Below are 22,736 nucleotides of genomic sequence, written 5' to 3' on the forward strand. Positions count from 1 at the left end.
AGACCATTGTTGAATGTAAGACAATGGCGCCATCTAGTGTCGCGAGATCTGAATTGCCGGGTTGATCCGGTCTTCGTCAGCCAACCAGGAAAGAGGGCTTGCCGTGATCTGGACTGAGGCGGATGAGACCAGAACCCTTTGTTCTGTGTCTCCTCCCAGCGCAAGAATAAAATCCAGAGCCCGTGAATGCGTCTTTCGGAACCGCGTTTTGTGGGTTGGCGATCGACGATGGGTGTTGTATTGATAAGAAATTAGCAGAATTTATTTATCACGCTTTATCTATTTATTTTTATTTTCCCGATCGCTGCAACCCGAGAGAAACATCTGGACGTTTTTCTTTCTGTCGGCTGCTAAATGGAAGTGAAACGCGGGGCTGAAAGTGGAAGCAGTCGAGGTGCGTGTAAATCAGTCTTATAATCCCTGATCGCTGTGTTGACACCTGCGAGTTTACACTGACCTTAACACAGATCGAGGAGATTAATCGCTCATATTCTGCATAATATTCCTGCAGCGTTTCTGTGAGGACTAACTTGATTCATATTGGGTTTATCAGCATCTCAAGTGCTGGCTTTTCTCCATCACTCCATCAGGGGCTCGTTGATGTGGTAGATTAGTTTCTTTTTATTTATTATAGTTCCTTTTTTCCCCTGTAGCTTCCTCTATCCTGAGTCTGTCAAAAATCCGATAGGCTGCTCGGTTGTAGATGCGAGTTTGTTTGGAGTTTGATGGATGTTGTTGTTAGTGGAGAAGCCGGCAGCTTGCCACTATAAATCAAGCTCACTCATACATACTGAGCTCTCAGCCAGCATGTAAAGTGTCCGGTGGATGCCTCAGATTGCTTGTTGAAGTGATGATAAGTCATGTGAACATGCATAACCTTGTCTAAACAACAGAATTCATCTTATCTGTCTCTTCCCGGAACGGACTGTGGTGAAGAATCCTTTCAGACTTAAAGCAAAAACACACAGTATTAGCAAATCCAAAGATTGGTAGTAAGAACTACAAAACAACAAGCAGGACATATTTTAAAGCAGGTCCATTTTTTGGACAGATGCTGTACATGTTTTCTTTCTGCCCCAGTATAATAATCAAAGCAAACACCTGAAAACTCATGTGCATGTTAGAGAAGCTACATTATTTAGCCATCACTCTTCATGGGAGTACCATTGGATTTGATATTTTCTTGAAATAGTTTTTCACATTGATGTATAGTGGGGCAATCGCAAATGTCTACCTATATTACTGATGAGGGGCTAACTGGTGAGACACAGACACACAGAGGCAGGTATGAGATTTGGGGGGCTAAACTGGGGTCTGGGCCGGGGCAGGGCAGCCATAATTGCAGGGAGAGGACAAAAAGGGTTAGTCAGACAGTAACTAGATGCAGAATGACAATACCGGTAAATAGCTGGCTCAAAGCACAGCAACGGTAACTGGTAGCAGAGTCTAAGATGTGGCAGATCTGAGTCTTGGTTGGAGTCCTGATTACAGGAGAGGATGCAGCTGGAGAGGCTCTGCTCCGGCACACCTGTCTCCACTCAGGCAGTCACACACAGAGAGAGAAAGAGAAGGAGGGACACAGCAGGTGACTGCAGATCAGATCATAGTGTCAGGGGGAGGTTTGACAATCACACCGTATATAATTTTACTCTGCAATATTATTATATATTGTGATGCATTTCTGGAAAATCATTTGAGAAACTGGCTGACAAAACAGTCTCACCACAAGGGCCATTTATTAGCATTTCCAGGGCTGATACATTGATTCAAAAACTATATTAAGAAGCAATATTGCTAATTTTCCATAAAGCAGCCCCGCTCATTGATTTGCAAAATTGTGTCAAAGGGATAGCTATGATTGGCGCTGCAAAATCAATAGTGTTGGCTCTCAATTGAAAGGCTTTCCTTATGAAACTGTAATGCAGCCATTGGAGGTGTGAGCAGGTGTTTCATGAAACGGTTGGGTCGCCTGTCTTGGGCTGTTTGGAGTCATCAGATTGTCCATAATTTGAAACACGACCTGTTGGTGCGCGGTGATTCTCTGTGGAAAACAGGCCTGATCAAAGTGTTTTTAAGTGTCAGTCACATGAGACGTTACTCATACCTCGCTCACTTTGTCTACAGGTAATGTTCTTCCAGTCCACTATCTACGCCTCCTGGCCCCACCCTTGCAGCTTTTATCAGCTGCAGTGTGGCAAGTAGTGCAGCAGGGACTTGTGGATCACTATGGGATGCTGGAGGAGTTTGTTACCATGGTGACCGAGCTGGTCCCAGAGCTGATGAGCTACAGTCAGAGGGCTCAGCTCATCCTGGGACTCAGGGCCAGGGTGAGTAATATTCATTGTTTGAGGTGCTTTTTTTAGGTGTTTTTCTCTTTTTAGTAAAAACTAAATTAAAGAGGCAAATTTCGAATTAATAGACAATCTTAAGTAGCTAATAAGTAGATGGTAACCCCAGTGTTGCATCAGATTTGGGATGTATTCCCTCTCACTTCTTTCCGTGTGTGTGTGTGTGTGCGTGTGCGTGCGTGTGCGCCCACGCATTCAGCTGGTTCTGGAGATGTGTCGAGGTGAGCACCCAGTGGACATGCAGACCATTCAGCCACATCTGGACAGAATTAAAGCTCCAGTCAGCACTGCCAAGGATCACCATGTATGTAACCATGTCACCATGTTTCTTTGTGGTGTGGAAGTTCTCCGAGTCATTAGCAATTGTTGAAGTCTCGTGACTGTCGGGTCAAAATCTGTTTTTTTTAATGCAAAGAATACACTGTTGTTTTCTTGAATTTATCATCTCTAATAAAAGAGATAAAACAGATGTTATTATTTAGCCTTCTGTAAAATGTGGACTACAACACAGCACCCCTGTGCTCAAATGTTTGTTTTCCTCTCCCTTGATTTGAGCATTTTTGTACCCACATTGTGTGTGTGTGTAACAGGTAACCATTAACCAGGTGGAGGAATCTGAGGTGAACTTTGTGGAGTTGGTGCATTCATTACTGGAAGATCCTTCTGAGAGAAAATACTTTTTCCAGGTGATCCAGCACTCACTTCTTAATGTGTTGTTGTACTTTCCTCTAGCTGAGCAGGAAATGCTTTTTTTGGACTTCCATTATGATATGTCAGAACAAATTGAAATAACTAATTATTGTTAATACTACCATAAAAACAAAATTTATACAGACAAGGAAATCCATCAGTACTGCAATGTATTATATGTTTTATATACTCTATTATATTGTGTACTATCAGTACAAACAGTACAGAACATTCACCATTCATTCAAAGGGTTTCCTCTGATCTGATAATCATTCCAGTTGATGCCAGTTTTTAAAATGATGACTGATTTTGGCCTGGGGTTCTCTGTGGATTCAGAGAGGCTGATTTCAGAAGTTAAAGGTTTTGAAGCGTCTTGTGTATCCAAGACACACTATTAGTACTATAAGTACAGTGGTGCCTTTTCCTGTCACTAAAAAATATGAAGATGATGATTAGATTTTTTTCTGGGGTCTGTATCAAACTAGCATGTTCCCTTATGGATTGATGGTATGTATATATATATATATATATATATATATATATATATATATATATATATATATATACAACAGTATATGTATAGAATAACAATAATGTGTATATAATAATGATAGAAATATAACAGTAATAAAAATAACAGTAGCAGTGGGTGTAAAGTAGGGCCACGGCAGGAAGTGCAACCATAATCCACTATCCAGGCACCAGACATTCTGGATCAACTCCAAAGTCTTAAGCAAGTTATTGAGGAGACTTGATAATAAGGAATTGCAATAATCCAGCCTGGAAGTTTTTTCTGCATCAAATTAAAACAAGATTTTTTGCAATGATACGTTGGTTGAAAAATTCAGTCCTTGAAATTAGTTTTATGTGGGAGTTAAAGGACATATCCTGATCAAAGTTAACTCTCAGATTCCTTACAGTCACAGTCATATGCATAGCAATGAAAATTTATGGAGTTTCCTGATAATTTTCCCGAAAGGAAGGATATATAAGGTGAATAGAATCGGTCCAAGCACAGAACCTTGTGGAACTCCATGACTAATTTTGCCGTGCACGGAGGAATCATCATTAGCATGTACAAATTATATGTTAGAGAATTAAAGAATATGTTCGCTGAGTTGGCCTGGATGCACGTGACCACATAACATTTGTAGTCCTCTAGCTGAATTGATGTAGGCAGTGACAAAATCTGAACACAAGTGGTCAGCTGGACACCTTGGAGACGTATGATAGACACAGGTGTGAACAGCAATGTGTCTTGGCAGTCCACTTGTGATCGGATCACCCGAGGCGCATGTTGATGCCAGGTGTGAACAGGCTCTCTGTCTCTCTTTCTCATTTACAGGAAATCTTCCCTGTATATTTTGGCTCAAAATATGATGCAACACTTGAGATGCTGGTGTGGGAGTTCATATCAAGACTGGAGGAGCTGCTGCCAGTTCCAGACTTCACACAGGTGCCATGCTTCTTTGAGCTTAACACTTATTATCTGCCAATTACATAATAAGTTATAATGATAATAATATGCCTCCTTTCAATAATTTGTGTTACACGTTTGTAAACCGATGTAATTCCAATATGTTTATTGCTCTTAATTGTGGATCTGTTTATTTGAATGTCGCTACTATATCTGAGAAAGTAATGGCTGCATTGGCATGAAATATGTTGTGCACACTTGTGCGCACTGACAAAAGAAGCTGATTTTGGTGACCCAGTGAGTTTTCTCTCGTGCTGCTATCAAGGCATTTTCAAATGAGCATAGGTCCTTTCATAGCCACACTGCTGCTAACATTCATGCTTATGTAACAGGTCATGGTTTGGCTACCGTTCTGTACTGTTTTGTTAACCTGCCCACTGCAGTGTTGATGTGAGATGCGCTGCTACCTGGGGAGGTTATCAGGCCCTGTGGGAGGTCCGCACTTGTTTCGCCTCTGCCTTTTATCTCACGATTAAAATAAACCAAACGCAGCACAGACAAGTGTGTCGCCAGGAAATGGCTCTGCCATTATTCCAAACTGAACAGCTTTTTTCAGGCACACTGTGGCCCATAGGCTCAGTGCAGGGGCTCATCTGTCTGCACCACTGACCCAGAGACAGATATAGAGAGGGGGGGTTAACAGGGCACAGGTGCAACGCAGCATCCCAGTGGATTGCTTCCCCCTCCCCTCATTTTCTGTATCAAGCAGCAGCAGAATAGCAACAACAGTCAGACTATCACATACTATAAAATAAAAATGCTTGTTCAGCTACAAAGTTTTAATTTCCTTACACAGCTATTATGTTTCACATTATTTCTAATGTGGGTCAGCCTCATATTCTCATATTTCTGGAAGTAAACACAAACTAATGTATGCATGTGGAGGAGAACGCATGACCCCTCATCAAACTAATGTATTTTAATTTGAACTCACTGTGGGTCACTTGCTAAAGCCACAAACTTAATGTTTCTTCTCAGCTGGCAGCTTTGCTCAGAGACACGCCGTCATTCCTAGACGATTGTTTGCAATCCTTTTTCCCACCAGAGGACATGAAGGCTGTCCTTGAACACCACAGAAACCTTGGCCATTTTGAGGAGAAAGGTACTGTCAGCCCTCGATTGTGTACTTTAACATTGTAACCGCAAGTCAACAAAATGAAACAGAAGTCAAAACATAAAGCTGCAGATGCAGACACAGACACAGACAGAGTCAGGTTGTACAAGGTTAAGGGTGTATGTAGGGCAAAGGGACAGGATTTGAGTCAGGGTTGAGTTAAGCATTTCCCATTTTTTCTAAATAATGAGTCCCTAAGCAAAGATTATTTACCATAAGTAAGTTAAATCTAAGGTGACAGTTCAGAGAGAGCAGCCATTTTTGTTGTTACAGTTAGCTAAATTTAGCATTTTTCTAATTAATCATCTTTTTTCTCATTTGCAGATCCTAGATTATTACCCATGGATGACTGCATCCTCTCCTCCCTGTCTCTGCCTCCTGGGACCAAACTTGGCATGAACAACACCTCTTGCTCACCCGCTCTCAAAGATTCAAGCTCTCCAGAGCACAAAGGACGTCCCGACGCTCCCTTCAGCACGAGTGGCCTTGAGAGGGCGAGCAGGAGAAGCTCTGAGACGGCGAGACAAAGACCGGTTAGAGGTGGGACCGTTTCTCAGGAGAGGAAAGTGCAGAACGCAATTAGTGCACGGCCATGTGATGAAACCATAGACCTCACTGCATCTAATGAGACTGCGGACACAGACTCAGCAGCCGATGACGACAGCCAAAGCTTGAGGGGAGGGCGTGTGCTCAGGAAGAGAAGGCTGAGCGGAGGTGTGGACGTTCCCGCAAAGCAGCCTGCGGAGGCGACAGCTTTTTTGTAAGATTACCTGAAATGTTTTGTTCTTTTGTTAAACACAAAGACATAACATTCCCATCAATTCAGCGGGCAGGCAGCACTTAGTTTTTGATTCAGATATCCTTGATGTATTGCGACTAAATTTTTTTTACGGACATTCATTGTTTCCAGACAATTAAGCCCAATGACTTTGGTGATCCCCTGACTTCTATAAATGCTCTGTTATTTTATCTGACTTACGACATTCCCATCAGCCTCAGCTGTTCCTTGTGTTTCGGGGTAATCAGGAATTGTTGGCACGCTAACATACTGAAGATAAGATGGTGAACATGCTAAATATCTGACCTATTAAACAGCAGCTTGTTAGCAGCCTTGTCACTGTGAGCATGTTACATGCTGACGTTAGCATTTAGCTCCAGTAGTCTTGCGGACCTGCTCATTTCAATGTGCACAGGAAAAGTGACAAATTCTGCCTAAATCATTTTTTTAACCTGCTGAACATCAGCAAATTAGCATGCTGAAGTTAGTATTTAGCTCAGAGCACCACTGTGAAGCATGCTGTCCATGCTGTGAATATTTGTTGCAGTTCACATGTGTTACTTCTTGTCATTCAGTCTTCTGAAAATACTGTATACCAGATCCAGACACTTTTATGGGGATCACAATGTGAGAGAAATTACTTCAGTTAGGTTAAGAAAAGGTGTTTGAGGCAATCTATCAATTTTATCTATTAAATGTCTCTCCACCTTTGCAGAGATTCGTCCATGGATGATGAGAATTCAGGTGAATCTCCTCTAATCTCGATATGGGGAGAATATACAGGTTTGTACAGTTAATGCAAGGATCACTTGAAACTTGGGTCCATATGTCAAAGCTCAGGGCTTTGACTAACTCTATTGGTTTCATTTTAGACTCTCAGGAAGGTTCTTTCCCAGTTGTAACGGACACAAAAGTTCCCTGGTCGGACGAGGAGACACTCAATCTGCTCGACATCTGGGGGAAAGACTCAGTGCAGCGAGCTTTGAAGGGCTGCTTGAAAAACCGTCACATATTCACACAGATTGCACAGAAGATGGCAGAGAGAGGCTACATGAGAACAGTGGAACAGTGCCAGACCAGGATCAAACGACTGAAGAAATGCTTCCGCCAGAATAACAAGTGGGTATTAAACGAACCACTGTCTGTTCTCTCTGCTTGTCTTTCTGTCCAATCATCGCCGTCTGTCAGATAACTAGTATTTCCATCAGACCTTAGATGTCACAGCTGTAATTTGTGAAATAATAGAGATTTTTAAAAAATCAGCAAAATGCCTGTTTCCTTTTCCCTGATCGACACCAGAGGGAACTCCAGGCCGGAGTATAAATTTTACGAGCAGCTGGAGCGGGTGCTCGGCTCCTCAGCTCCTTCAGCCGTTCCTGAGGTCACCTATGACGTGGAAGAGGTCATCGATGAAGAAGAGTCCCAAGACGGCGACGAGGACCTGCAGTTTCTCGGCCAAACAAACCCTCTGGAAATCGGTACAGTGACGCATTTTCCACACAAGAAGAAGCTGCAAGCAGAGAATGTTTGCCGCTTTTGTGAGAGAAATGACGAGCAAAATGTCACATCTCCACAAACATCTTCAGAAACAGACATTTTCGATTCACCTAAAACAAACTAAACAAAAATCCAAGATGAGTAAATGCCAATGCAGCATTTCTGTTATTTTGTCTGTTAAATATGTATCCATATATGCGTCTCAAAGCATGAAAATGAATAGACATTAACTATGATATATGGTCAAACTTGACAAACAATGTGGTTGATGGTTTTGTTTAAGGAACTCGCAGCGTTCCGTGGACAGATTTTGAGACGTTGGCCCTCATCAACACGTGGGGTGAAGACAAGATGCAGCAGGAGCTGAGAGGAATGCACAGAACCGGACACATTTTCTCCGTCATATCCAACAAGATGGCTGCACAGGGCTTCTCCCGAACACCAGAGCAGTGCCAAACAAGGCTTAAAAGGGTGAAGTCAACCTTCAGGCAGTGCTACCAAAACAAGTATGTATGCTTACTGCAAGACAGAGTGAAAGGGAAAAAGTCGGGATGCTGTTGATTTAAAGTATTTGTCTGCCCTTCTTACTCCTCAATGTAGCATGAAGGGACGGGAGCAAGTCGAGTGCAAGTTTTACAACGAACTCGGACGAATTTTGGTGAAGGATTTCACTTTAGTGCCGCAGGTGGACGAAATGCCAGGAGAGCCTGAAGACAGCGACTTTCCCGCCTTCTCCCATCAGGACGTCGGTAAACTCAAATGTTCTCTACCGACTGCCAGAAGAGTGGGAATGTAGCTCAGATAACCAGCTGAGGTGTTTTTAAACAAACTGTGACACTCTGACACGTAATCCACTGAGTGATCCCCGATATCTGCTGACAAGAAATTCATTCAGCGATATTCTGTAAAACTAAACTTTGTGGAAATATATAGAAACATGAAGGTTTTCTGATGACGTCCCAAGTTATAGTCGGAGCCTTTAGTGAAAAAGTTTTTAGACCATGATTCAGTGGGTTTAATACACTGGTAAAATGTGTTTCTGAGCCCAATATGCAGCTAAGCAAGAAATCTGAATTAACAAAGCTTTAGGGCACACAGTCCTCAATCCTTGTTCCTCCTGTCAAGTTGCTGAGTTGGAGGTTTGGAAAGCTGAGCCAGAATTTTGTTGTTGTGGAGCAGGCAGAGAGAAGAGTAATAGGCTGGAAGGCAGACTGGCAAACACTGGCCAAAGCCGGCAGACAGAGACGGCAGAGGGACAATGAACCTGAAGCACAGGAAAACACAGAATTAAACAGGATTCAGGCAAACACAAGGAAAATACTGACCAGACTAAAACTTGGCCGTCGCGTCAGTATCATGTTTGCAAGCTGATAAAAGTGGGATCAAGTATTGTGATTCCTAAACTTTTGTGGCATGGAGTAAGTGTGCAGAATTGAGCGATGTGGCAAAGACTGGATATACTGGAAGTCGATTGGCCACAGGAGGGAAATGGATCATCAGACCACAACATTTTAATATCAAATTGACTGTCATCATAATAATAATAATTAATGATGTAACTTTAATGGCATGAAGAGAACAGGACACTTAAATTTATCTTTATTGTTCCAAAACTTTTTGGCTCCACATCACGGCATATTCAGAACAAAAACGGTCAAACGCAGCAGTAACGTAACAACAGTGAAGGCAGAATTCAATAAAGTAATCAAATATAAAGTGTCGTCTATTTGTGTTTCTTCAGAGTCTGCTGTGGGCATTCAGGAAGACAGGAAGAAAGTCCCCTGGTCGGACAAAGAGACCATCATCCTTCTGGAGATCTGGGGCGACCCGCAGGTAAAGGACAATACCATCATGGAAATTTTGCATTTTAATTATTCCGTTAACTTTCCTGAAAAATCCTAAATATGAGCAACAGTCCAGAATTCTTAAACCGTGATAATCTTACCTGCACACGTCCTTTAAAGATGAAAAGCTTTGTCTTCTGTTCTAAAGCAAAGTGAAACTCTTGAGTGTCTGCAGCAACAGAGAGCTCCAGGAGCACAAGTACCATTAAATCATCTTCACTGATAGATTTCTAGCCTGAGGAAACAAAGGGAATTACATGTTGGATGCAGGTGCAGGTCTTTTCTTTATATGGCCACCTTTTAATAAGAATTTCATCTATGTTTAGGTCCAGCAGAGCATGAGACGTTACCCGCACAACGGTCACATCTTCACCGAAATATCAGAGAAACTCGGCGCCAACGGCTACTCCCGCAGCGCAGAGCAGTGCCACACCAGGATCAAACGGCTGAAAGCCAACTACCGGCAGTGTCAGGAAAACATGAGGTAAAACCTGCACATGAATATTCAGCTTGTACGCTGTGCTTTTGGTGTGTGTGTGTGTGTGTTAATACAGCTGCCTTTACCGTCTGCAGCTCGAGTGGGACTGACAGAGTCGACTTTAAATTTTATGATCTGCTGGAACAAATCCTGGACAAGCAGCCGTCGACATCCTCCACTGTGGTCACGGACTCCATTGAAATATCAGAAGACTCCAATGGTGAATCGGTTACTGAAACAGGTAAATATCGCCTGAGCTTGTGGATACAACAATCATACAGGTTTATGTTATTGTGACTGATGTGCAGCATTCAAAATGGGTCCAAAAAACAACAAAAACTAAGAAGGCATTTCCTGCCAAGATGGTGTAAGTAGTAGATTAAATGTGGATAATAAATTAATTGTTAAAGTAATTTTTCAATCAAAAATGTGAAGCATTCTCTCGTTCCATCTCACCAAATATGATGATTTACTGTTTTTCTCTTTATTATATTTTTGTAAATCAAATATCTTTGGGTTTTGGACTGTTGGTCTGATGAAAGTAAGTAAGTTGGGTTTTAAAGCTTTAACACAGCTTATAACTTCCACTAATTTACTGTAAATGTCTTAATAACCATCCATAATTGTTAGCTAATGTTGGCTAGCTAGCAGTATCACTGTAAGATACTGGTCAGACCAGACCAAGGGAGGCTGTTGAAGTAGTGCTTAAAGTTAAGAAGATGCTTAACTTATTGATTTAAATTTACATTTGTAAGAGGAGGAATGTTTTGTTCCTCCTGCTTTAATAAATCATAGCACATACTTGTATGGTATATTTCCATGCTTGACTGTATAGGAATGTCCTGGATCACTGCAAATGTAACAGTATTGACCAATCAAATGTCCTGGCTGAAAGACCCAATCAACTAAATCCAGTGCTGACGATGTCAAGTGCTGTGTCTTTATTATAAGATGGAGAAACGAGCATGTCAGCAGAAAAACCTGCACCAGGCTCGTGGTCAGACGAGGAAACCCTGGCGCTTATGGAACTCTGGGGCGAGGAAGACGTCCAGAGGGCGCTGAGGGGTTTTGTCCACAACGGACACGTTTACGCCGAAATTTCGGAGAGAATGCAAGACCTCGGCTACTCAAAAACCCCGGAGCAGTGCCGCTGGAAAGTCAAATCGCTGAGGAACAACTTTCGACAGTGCTACGACAAGAAGAAGTGAGATCAGCCTTCCTGTCGCTATGCCTGTTTATCTGTTTCCAGAAATAATCCAGTATGGCAGTAATGGTTGATTTTTTTGTCTTTTTACGTCTTGTAGGAGTGGGAAAAGAGTAGATTATAGATTCTACAAGCAGCTGGAACAAATACTTGGACAGGAGGCAGTTTCTATTGATGAGTATGATGAAAGGGACGAACAAGCCGACCCGGATCCAGGTACAATCACTTCACTACTTCACACAGCAGTAGAAGAGATGCTCCGTTTGACAAACATTCAGTCAATCTGACTCCTGCATCCACCTGCAATAGGTACTGATGGCATGAACGCAGCGTGGACGGGGCAGGAGACGGTCGCTCTGGTTGAGGTGTGGGCGGCAGACGACGTGCAGCACAGCCTGAAAACCTGCGTCCGCAACGGGCACATATTTGCCGACATATCGCAGAAACTGGCCACCGTGGGATACCTGAGGACGGCGGAGCAGTGCCACTCCCGCATCAAAAGGCTGAAGAAGACTTACAGGCGATACTGCAACAGCCGGAGGTAAAGAAAATGGATGGCCAATGGTTTTTGTTCAGTGGTCGTCGGGTCCACCACTTCCACCTCAGCAGACGTGTTTCCCAGCTTGTCTTTGATTTCCGTTTTCCAGAAGCGGAGGAAGGCCCGCGGCGTTCCGATACTTCGACCTGCTGGCTCCGGTGCTCGGCGATAACTCGGTGTATGCTGACGTGGACAGCACCGCTGCTGATGCCACCCTGCAACCCATTATGGACGAGGATCCGGACATGTGTAAGTTTAAATATGATCAGTTTGTGCCATCGCACCTTGTACACTGAAGGTTATTAAGTTCTATTGTAGGGTTGCTGGGTTTATTAAAATGAGAAAACATGTTTGAACATAACCAGTTTGGGGGTCAGAAGGGCAGACAATTTATCAGACATAGCAGACGAGGATGTGGTAATAACAGATCTCCTGATTTGTAGGAAAACAGAACGGGTAAAAGTGAAACTGTCAACGTCTGTCAATGTGTAAAATAGGATGTATGTGGAGCAAGATGTATTTTAAAGCATAAAAAAGATAATCAATATATCAAAACAAGTCCTTATAAGGTGGTGAGCAGCCAGAGCGGGGAAGGCACACAAGGACAGTATAAGAAGATTGTATTCGCTTTTAATGTCAGATCCTCTGAGCAGTGTAATACTTAGATATTCTCTGTAAGGAGTGATCTCCGCTCTTTGCAAACAGCGTATTAAAGGCTTTTGATTCAACTATCGTCTTCTGAGTACTCTTTTCCGCATCAACCAACTCGGGGAAGCAACAAAACACTGCTTCAACAACACACTGTTACTGTGCTGATGCTACAACTCAACAATAAATCTGCTGCTCCTCCACTCAGACGAGCAGCCCTCATCCAACCACCTCCTGGCCGACCTGAGCAGGAAGATGCCCTGGTCGGAGCAGGAGACTCGCACCCTGCTGAAGATCTGGGGCGAAGACACCGTCCAGCTCACGCTGAAGGGCTGCCTGAAGAACCGCCACGTGTTTGAGTACATTTCTGAGAAGATGAGTGACAGAGGATTCATAAGGACCACGGAGCAGTGCTACTCCCGCATTAAGCGCCTTAAATATGGCTTCCTCCATGAAAAGTAAGTGGTGACGAAGCTGTGATTCTGTTGCTAGCTCATTATCTGTAGCCATGAGTAAATGAATGAATGATGATGTCTGAATTTGACCAGTTCTTCTCTTTGTTATTTAATTGTCGTGGACAACGCGGGATTCGGGTGGGATTAGCGTAGCCAGCTAATAACAGGCTACACATTTAAATGTAACTCTGTCTGCTGGTAACTAACCTGTCAGGTCTGTTTTTTTCTTCTCCTTTGAATTCAGGGAGGATTTTAAATTTTTCAGCGAGATGGATGAAATCTTCAGGAGGGAGCCCAGAGTGGACAGCTCAGTCCCAGACATGTCAGAGCCGGAGGACTACACCCCAGTGCCTGGTCCGATGAAAGGTGAAACATCAGGTTATAACACAGGACTGACCTGTGTGATTGGCTTTATTATAATGTGCTTCTTTGTGCGTCAATGTGAATGCAGAATATGTCTGACCTCATCACTCCCCACATGGAAGCACAAAGCTCAGCACAGCAGGGAGTGATGGAGTAAGGCAGAACCTACAGGTGGAGGCTGAGGTGGAGGTGCTCATATATGTATTCATGCTTCTGTGTTAATATGGAGCTGCAGACAGAAGGTAGTTATCTTAATTAGCCTAGCATAAAGACTGGAAACAGCCAGCCTGAGTGTCTAAATCTGCCTACCAGGGCCTCTAACACTCACTAATTGACACAAAAAACATGAAAATCTTTTGATTGATGTCCTGTTGTAGTATTTCTTTTTTTATTTTCAGTTTTTGTTTTACAGATTGAACAAGATATCACATATTAAAAAGGGAGCTTTAGAGGTGCTGGTAGGTGGATTTTGTTACTTTGCACAGACCCAGCCTAGCTATTTCCTGTGTGTATGCTAAGCTAAGCTAACCAGCTGCTGCTTCTACCTACACAGTTAGCATACAAACTTGACAGAGGCGTCGTGTAACTCTTGGAAAGAAAATATGCAATATTTTCTCTCAAAACGTCTAAATATTCTTTCATATTTTAGCTGAAAAAGTTTCAAAACTGAATGTAAGAAATTAAATTAGGTTGCGGACCAAAGTCAAAGTGTATACAATCGCCTGTACAGCTTTTCTCATTATTGTAATTACGCTACATAGTTTTTTCAATCTGAGACGTCCGCTCTGTTGTTGGCCTCAGGTAATCAGTGGGTGGCTGACAGCTCTAAGCTGCCTTGGAGCGACGGGGAGACCGAGGCCCTCCTGGACATATGGGGGAGCGAGGAGATCCAGGAGAACCTAAAGGGCTGCACCAAGAACAAACACATCTTCATCCAGATCTCTGAGGTCATGGCCAGTCAGGGCTACATGCGCACTTCCGAACAGTGTCAGACCAGGATAAAGAGACTGAGGGCTAATTTCCGACACTTCCTCGAAGGCAGAAGGTGATTCCCTCCGTTCGTTGTTTGGGGTTGAGCAGGCGAATAGATCATGCTGCAGGTCTTAACATCTACATTCTTTAAAGTTTTATTCTCCAAGGATGTTTTAAACCTCGTAACATTTGATCCATCGCTAATGTGCACATTGATTTGTGGCAAAACTTTCTGTCTCCTTCTAACAAACTCTGAAATTCTGCTTCCTGTTTCCAGAGGAGACAAACAGGAATGCAAGTTCTTTGACCAGATGGTGCAGATATTTGGCAACAAGTATGTAATAAACTCTGACCCCCTGGCCGACGATACAGCCGATGGCGTAGGTAAGAAGTCTCGTTGTTGTCGTTGTTGCCTGTATTGACATGTTTGTCATGTAAAAGGTCCTTCAGTTATTTTTAGTTTAAAACGTTAGAAGCCATGTCAGAGCTTTACTCTCTTTACTGAAGAGTAAAGATCACGAACTTGTTTGCCAAACCCACTGTTTGTTTTGAAAGTGCTGTACACACCATTTGTCAGTCATATTCATAATTTAATATCGACACTTTTGTCTGATGCAGAGACCTGAAACTGTCCGTCATCATAGAGTGAAATCAAGGAGACACAGCAGCCGCAGACTGACAGAGGACCATCCAGGAGCGGAACATGCAGAAACTGTGATATTAACGGCTGTGCTCTGCGGTAGTTTACAGATGACAGAGGAGCGCCTGTCCAGGCTCACTCAGATCTGCGTTTGCCTCTGTATATACTTCAGATACTTTTACATACTTTGTACACACAGGCCCGCTGCAGTTCTGTGTGTGTGAGTGTGTGTGTGCGAGCGTGTGTTTGTGTGTGCATGTGTGTGTTTGCGTTCCTCCACCAGAGTGTCTTCGGGATTATTACGATAGAGCCATGACACTAAAACCGGGAAGCTCAGGGCTCGATTGACAAAAAAAGGATCTCTGATCTCGACTTGGTGGGAGTCACAAAATGTCGTTCTCTGACAGAAACCGTGTTTTTACTCGTATTTAATTATTTTGTACTGGAACTGGAAAAGTGAGTGACTCAAAGCACACGCAAAAAGAAACACACACAATGCCTCTCTTACTGTAACCAGAGTGTACATTTGCTTTTTCGTCTTAATTCAGGCCTCACATGTTACATCTTCTGTTGCACTTTGTTTATAATGTTTGGAACCTGAATGGTGAAAGTTTAATTCATGAAGTTTAATCTTATTTTTTACATGGTATGAGTTGATCTTTTCCAGAATTGTATTTATTTAAATTATTATTTATGTGTTTACCAATTTACCTTAAATATGTCGCACTTCAACAAACTTCATTGAAGCACATTTTTCCAGAAATATGTAGGGATTTGTCACAGCCGATAAAAGAAACTTGAAATGTTTGATTGAGAATTTGTTCCCGCGGTTTGTTTTGTATTTTGTGTGTGTGTGTGTGTCGAAGATTGTCGACTGAACTCTAAAGCCTCAATGGAAATAAAATGATAATAAACACAAGTAAAATAACACAATCAGAGCATGAAATCAAAGCTATGGTACATTCAGTGTTTGATAGGAACCACAGAAGCAAACAAATTCACCATTTTATCATCCCTGCAGAACAGGCGAGAGGTACAAATCTGCACAAACTCTCTGAAACTGATCTCTATCTGAAAGTATATTGAACCTCTCTGCAGTAACCTGAGAGGTGATACAGGAGAGGAGCAACGGCACAAGCAGTTTCATCAAAGTGTTGTGTTTCCTTACAGAATCTTGGTGCTTTGACAGAATTAAGATCTAGATTAAATGACTTTTAAACTTGGATAAATGCTGCAAGTGAGGAGATCTGGATGATTTGTGGTTATATAATCCAGGCAGTGTGGTGGAAAGTAACTCAGTAATATACTCATGTACTGTAAAGTACACTATTTGACCTCAGTCCTACATTTATGTGACTTTATATGTCAGCTCCACTGCATTTTAGCAGGAAACTTTGTAATTCTTACACCACAACATTTAAACCATACGATAAAAGACAGAAAACTGCATAAAATATGCATAATAATATCAATACAGGCTGGACGGTTAAACTATCTGTCTCACCCACACAGACTTACTGATTTACTGCTGTTTACATTGACAGTCAGCCAGAGGTTCCTGCTCTGTTTGTATAAGATAAGTGGAAGTGTAATGAAGAGAAATCCGAGGGGGGGGTTGCCGGGAAACAACTTCTAAATACAGCACAGTTTCCCCTCACAAGGCCATGAGCTTGACGTAGTGTAATTTATTTTGCTGAGACGTGACAGTGTAACTGAAGCAGGAAAGTACAAGCTCTTCATTTACGACTTCACGGTCTGCAGGTTCATCCAGCTCAGAGAGGCGGAGCCGAGCTGGGTCCTGGTGGGAGTGTTACTTTCTGTTAGCCTGTGCTCCTCTTTTAAATTTAGTACAGACATTCATGGTCCCCTGAGGATGAAAATTCATTTCACCAGCAGGTCTAAGGTTTCACTGTGAAATATCTCAACATACATGAATGTATGTACGTATCCTAATGCATTAGACCAGATGAAGATTACAGGGATTGTAGTTTTTACAATCCTCTGGTGACCATGAATGTCTGCACCTAATTACGCAATAGTCCATCCGATAGCTTTTGAGATATTACCATGAAAAGTGTCAACCTCATTGTGCCAGTGGAGGAAAAAACCAGAGGATCACCAAAGTCAGCAGGATTCATCCTCTGGGCACCATGAATGTCTGTACAAAATATACTGGCGGGGCAGTCCAGTCCAGCAGGTGTTCAGATATTTCAGTCTGAAAGCTGTGGACGGACTGACTGACCAACAGGATGATACTGTCATCCCTACAATCATGGCGCTAGCAATTTATATTGAATTGAAAGACTTTTGCTTACAAATATCCGCACATAACTAAAATCAACCAGTGCCCCCAAGTTTTTTTCCAACATTTTAGAATAATTAACACTTCAAAAATCTTATTAGGTATGAATTGTGTGAGATTCAGTAAATGCATCATCTATTCTTCAGATTTGACAGTGCTGCGTACTGACGCTACAATAGTGGATCCCTCTCTCTCCCTCCTGGCCAAACAATATGTTCAAAACTAAAAATGTGTCCGTTTGCCCAGAAGGTCGGATCACTGTGTTTGTTGGGATCCACCAGCACGGCACCACTGGGCAGCAGCGGCGACCCTTCCTCCAGCTGGACGGTGTACAAGGTCTTGGGTTTACTGGGGAGAATGCACCAGCACCAGACCTGGTGTTGGACGGGGGGCGGGTTGAGCTCTTCCTGCAGCCTCCTCAGCTCTGACAGAGGAATAACTGTCACAGGGTTGACATTCAAGTCCTCCTTCGCCGCCTCTTTTCCCTCTCCCTCTGCATGTGTGCCTTCTACGTCTAAGACCACACCGCCATCCCCGCCGCTTTCTTTTGCTTCCTCGTCTTTCCCGTTTCCCTCCTCTGATTGGTTGTTATTGTTCTCTTTGATGAACAGCACCAGAACCATTTCCTCTCCCCCACGCAGTCTGTATATGCAAGCATTCAGCTTATAACAACACGTACTGATAATGTCCTGAAAACACAAGAAAAACATATTGCTTTGTTGGACGGTTGCTCATATGCGGTATGTTTATATGTGACAATAAATGTGACAGCACTCACCCAGTAATCACAAAGGAAACACAAGGCCATGATCCACAGCACCCAGACGGCAACGGGAACAACAATGATGGTGATCTGAAGAAATTAGAAAATAAGGACATAAACAAAACGGAAAATAACTTTTCAAACAATATGACGTTTATAGAAGACTTAAAGATATTTCTCCAGCACTGTGAGATATTTAGGCTAGAGAAACAAAGAAGGAAAGCATCCTGGATGACTTCATCAGGTCTTTAACGAGTATCTGAGCAAGTGAAATGATCTGTGACGTAATACTCACTTACCCAAACTATCATGACGGTCCGAAACGTGGAGCTGCGCTTTTCTACAAGGGATAAGACTGTAGGAAGACAAGGCTACACACACACACACACAAAATGTGTTATTGCCTGATTCAACCCAACTCAGCTCCACCCACGCTCCACCTCTTTGTCCATATTAGGACTGAAACCTTCCATGTTTTATACACTCCATGGTCCTCACCATATGGTCTGTGCACACCCGATTGTGTGACACAGCTCAATAAAAGTGAAAAACGTTTGTGTTGACGAAGCTGATTGAGAAAAAGCTTTTCGGGGCCTTTTATAAAGCCTTGCTGAGACATGAAAAATCTGATCTCAGTTCATTTTACCTTTTCGTGAACAAAGCCATTTCCAGCTCCAACCTGAAACAGAGGTAAACATCAAGCATCAGTTCCAGACGATGTCAAATAATGGAGGAATTTAAATTCTGAGCTACAGCTGTTTTATATCTCATCTCGAGATGTAAAACCAGCACAAGTGCAGTCGCGTGGCTGTTTAATGGGTGAACGACTCACACATCCAGAGCTGTTGTCCACTCCGTCGCACGAGCAGGAGTCTGGGATCGACGACTCCCAGTCTTGGTGGCCTTGGAGTCCACAACACTTAAACTGGACACAGCACATACTTAGAAATGTGCTGTGAAACATCAGTAGTTAACAACTGCCGCCTTTTAGGGCGATGTGACGAACTTGCGAGCAAACACTTGCACATTTCGACATCCAGCGACGTTAGCTTTCATTTCCAGAGCTGCTTTTAGCTCTGTTTTTGGTCCCTACCAACTTCTGAGAGAAAATATCTGACTGTTTAGCTGCTAAATGCTCCACTGTGCTCGCCAGCTAATCACTAGCTGCTGTTTGTTGATCAGCAGGAGCTGATCTGGAGCTTTTTCGCAGAAAACAGCTGCCTGCAGGTAGATTGTAGATTCATCACAATTATTGTTTTTCTGTTTTTGGAGCTGTCTGCTCTCGCTCCCTCACAGCACCACCACTGTCCACATTTATTTCTCTCGGTCCGGTCAGACAAAAGATTGATTTCCTGTCTCACCTCAGCCTGCCAGCGATGCACATTGTTGAGTGTATGGCAGGTTGTGTCAGTCAGCCAGTTTTCTGTGTTTCCTGGTGTATCCGTCAAAGGCAGCAGAGCCAGGTATCGCTCCTCAAACTCCTTTATCTCCTGGAGGCGAGCAGAAACAGGAAAAAACTGCAATCATTCTTCTGCTGCAGATCAATGACAGTCATGACGAAGACAAGGAACCCTGCTTTATTTCCACTGCTCCCATTTCAGACACATGCTCGGTTTGACAAAAAGAAACACGTTAACTCGAGGTGCACCTAAGTTGGATTTGCCCACCTGAGCCTCTTTTTTCTCCAGATGGCTGAAAGATACACACATAATCACCAACAGGACAGAGGTCGTACCCATTACCTGTGGAGAGACAAGAGAGGAGAAAGAGTTAAAGTTTGGCAGTTTTCCACATTAAACATATATATATATATAAATCACATCTCACACATCCACATACCACTTTTGCAAAGAAGCCCTCCTTTCTCCAAAATTCCAGCAGCAGCAAGGTACAGATCGGCAGGCTGAGCCCTGACCACAGATACACCAGGCGGGCCTCGTTCCTCAGCCTGGACGCGACAAGATCCTACAAGAATAATACCTCGCGGTCACATCGAGGTGGACTCAGCAGGGCTGAGCACTGAGTCCCAGCCAGAACCAAAGCTCAAATAGAATATCCATTTCCTGTTCTATATTCTGCAGATGACACTCTGATTTATTTGAGTTCTGGTTGTCATGTTCCTACTGATTGGTTGCCAGATGGTATGAGATCCAATGAGTTGCTTAGAGGCGTCATTTCACAGATTACATCTCTGTTTTTATGGGATTTTAAGATCATACTGACTCCTTTTAGAGCACACCCTACATTTAGACATACAACTGTGACCAAAAAGAGACTGAACATGCCATTTCTGTAGAGTGCTGAATGTATGATCGTGTAGTTTTACCTCCTCGCTGTTCCCACATTCGAGGCTCTGGCTGTTCAGAAGGTGTCCCGATGCCGTCAAGATGAGCAACAGCGCACACCAGACCTGCAAAGTAACACAAGCTTTGGTGCACAGCTGCAAGCGTCACTCTTTATACAAACCACAAGTGGTGGAAAGTACCTAAGTACATGTGAGCGCAAGCACAGTTGTACTAGTTAATAAAATGCAAAGCAGATCTAAATGTCACACCGTGGTGAGGTTTGTCTCGTCTTGGGTTTTTCTGTGTTGTCATCTATTATTATAAAGGTCTAACTCTCCTCTCGTGTCCCCGGTGTGTCCGCCCTTCTCACCTGTTGTTTCCACCTGTTCCCCATTACCTCCACGCGCTCAAATAGCCTGCTTCTCCCCTGTCTTGTGCCAGTGTGTCTTTGTCCTTTGGTCGATTCACCCGAGCCCGTCTTTGATCCTCGTCACAGCCGCAGTGTTCTTGTCATCGTCAGCCTTTGTTCCTCTTCGTGAGTGTTTTTTGTTTGTAACTTTTCATAGTCTAGTTTTGATCCTTCTGTCTTTATTTTCATAGCCGATTTAGAGTCCTCTCCTGGAGTGTGTTTTGTTTGTTAGATTTGGAGTATTTGTGATAGTATATCCTCCATGTTTTAGGAGCGAAGTTTATTTTGTTAACTAGCCTCGTGAGATTCTTTTGTTCTGTTGGTCAAATTTTATAGCCTTTATATTCTTTATATCCCTCGGGAGCGATTTCTGTTCACTAAGTTTTATAGCCTTGTTGATTTTCCTTATCCTCCCATTCGGAGCGTTTTCTGTTATTAGAGTTTTTCTTTACTTACTAGAGCGATATCTCTAGATAATTTCATAGCCAATTGTTTAAACGCTTGAATAAACTTGTGAACTTTGGATATCTGCATTTGAGTCTCGGCCTGACACTAAATTAACACCATCTAATCCTGAAATGAACACTTACTGCGTATATTATCACCACCGATGTTGCGGTCCACAGGAAGGAATTGGGCTTCCTGAAACATTTCCTTTTGTTGGCATCACTTTTAGCAACCATGTCTTCGCGATTTGACTTCTCCAGCTGCTTCAGGAGGAAAACCACCACAGAATGACAGCAAACAGATGTTTCATCGTGAGAACAGAGAGGAAGAGGAAACCGAGTGGCCTGACCGTCAAGACTCCGCCTCTGGACGGACGGGAAGTAATCTCAAGATTCAAGTGTTTTATTGGGGGGAGAGAAAGGTCAAGATTGTTCCTGCACTCCTCCGATAGGCCACTCTGCTCACAGTGTTTCTGCGCACTTCTTCACGGGTTTATGCATCTTAGCTGCTGTGTGCAAGTCAGGTTGTCCATCGGGTCTTCAGTAGCCCAGTCTTTTTACGGATGCGTGTTTGTCTCCCTCTAGTGGTTCGAAAATGCGTCGATCCGTTTTAAGATGCACCAGGCAGCCTGTTCATGACTCTCTTCATCTTGTTCTTAATTTAATTTCTTTGTGAATACTGGACTCTCAGATCACTTTGGATCATTCACCACACCATTATTTTGTCCTTTGTCTTAGGTTGTGTGAACTTTCACCAACACAATTCTTATCATACAGGCATCAAAACTCACCATGATCAAACCATGCCAATGGTGGTGAAGATTATGAGGTCAGGACTCGTCTAATGCCTACTCATGCATTGTGTTGTGTGAATTAGGACACATGACTTAAAGGTTTAATTATAACCATCCAGCCAGTTCTGGGGATGGACCCTGCTGTATTTCTGTCTCTGTCTTGCCATACAATATAAGCAAGACTTAATAGGTGAAATGTTCGTAATCCGCAAAAATATTGAGAAAATAATGACAGTAAAACAACCAATAATAAATAACTAATGTGAAGGAAACAAGTGTGTTCCATTTTACCCCAAAAAGGCACCTAATCAAAATGCAAATGTAATAAAGTATTAATTGATTATTAAAATTTTAAACATCAATCGGCAATCTATCAAGCAATACAGTAGATTCCTCATCTATAAAACAGCAATCTACTCTGTATTATTCTTTTCTTTGATGCACTATAGAATCCACAAAGTGGTCGCCCCATTTTTTGGGGCTCTACATGAAATAATAACAAAAATCAAACACAATTTCAAAGCTCATACTGCATCGACGACTCAGGGAAAAGGCAGAACAAGCAGGAAGTGAGTGAACTGCGAGAGAAATGACTTCATGCATAAGCAATAAAATGCAACAAAAAGAAAAGAAACAAGAATGAAAGCAAGGAAGATGTAACTATTCTATGATGTTTGATCAGATATTGTGA

At 42.8% G+C, this 22,736-nt stretch overlaps 2 protein-coding genes across 4 annotated transcripts; one reads left to right on the forward strand and one right to left on the reverse strand.

Moving 5' to 3' along the window:
• Nucleotides 1-15,860, forward strand: zgc:113263 (uncharacterized protein LOC503753 homolog). 2 transcript variants are annotated; one of them, XM_041964169.1, is made up of 24 exons: nt 2-394; nt 2,125-2,327; nt 2,548-2,652; nt 2,939-3,034; nt 4,384-4,494; nt 5,494-5,617; nt 5,954-6,389; nt 7,123-7,190; nt 7,280-7,526; nt 7,707-7,885; nt 8,188-8,410; nt 8,505-8,653; nt 9,646-9,737; nt 10,075-10,232; nt 10,322-10,467; nt 11,178-11,430; nt 11,531-11,646; nt 11,740-11,971; nt 12,078-12,217; nt 12,825-13,074; nt 13,316-13,437; nt 14,236-14,479; nt 14,684-14,790; nt 15,025-15,860. In XM_041964169.1, the coding sequence occupies exons 1-24, from the start codon at nt 355-357 to the stop codon at nt 15,030-15,032; spliced, it is 3,849 nt and encodes a 1,282-aa protein (XP_041820103.1). In that variant the 5' UTR covers nt 2-354; the 3' UTR covers nt 15,033-15,860. The 2 variants fall into 2 exon arrangements, with proteins under 2 accessions (XP_041820105.1, XP_041820103.1); XM_041964171.1 differs by lacking the exons at nt 14,684-14,790; nt 15,025-15,860 and adding an exon at nt 13,847-13,892 and having other exon boundaries at nt 1-394; nt 14,236-14,370.
• On the reverse strand, nt 13,849-21,590 carry LOC121625870. Of its 2 annotated transcripts, none has more exons than XM_041964175.1 (10): nt 21,396-21,590; nt 20,438-20,521; nt 19,951-20,076; nt 19,779-19,853; nt 19,473-19,601; nt 18,944-19,036; nt 18,758-18,790; nt 18,411-18,482; nt 18,127-18,201; nt 13,849-18,037 (listed from the first exon to the last, which is right to left on the reverse strand). In XM_041964175.1, the coding sequence occupies exons 1-10, from the start codon at nt 21,486-21,488 to the stop codon at nt 17,519-17,521; spliced, it is 1,299 nt and encodes a 432-aa protein (XP_041820109.1). In that variant the 5' UTR covers nt 21,489-21,590; the 3' UTR covers nt 13,849-17,518. The 2 variants fall into 2 exon arrangements, with proteins under 2 accessions (XP_041820109.1, XP_041820110.1); XM_041964176.1 differs by having other exon boundaries at nt 20,767-21,555.
• Between the last annotated feature and the right edge of the window lie 1,146 nt (nt 21,591-22,736).

This window comes from Chelmon rostratus, chromosome 22 (genome assembly GCF_017976325.1).
Source record: "Chelmon rostratus isolate fCheRos1 chromosome 22, fCheRos1.pri, whole genome shotgun sequence".
Taxonomy (NCBI): Eukaryota; Metazoa; Chordata; class Actinopteri; order Chaetodontiformes; family Chaetodontidae; genus Chelmon; species Chelmon rostratus.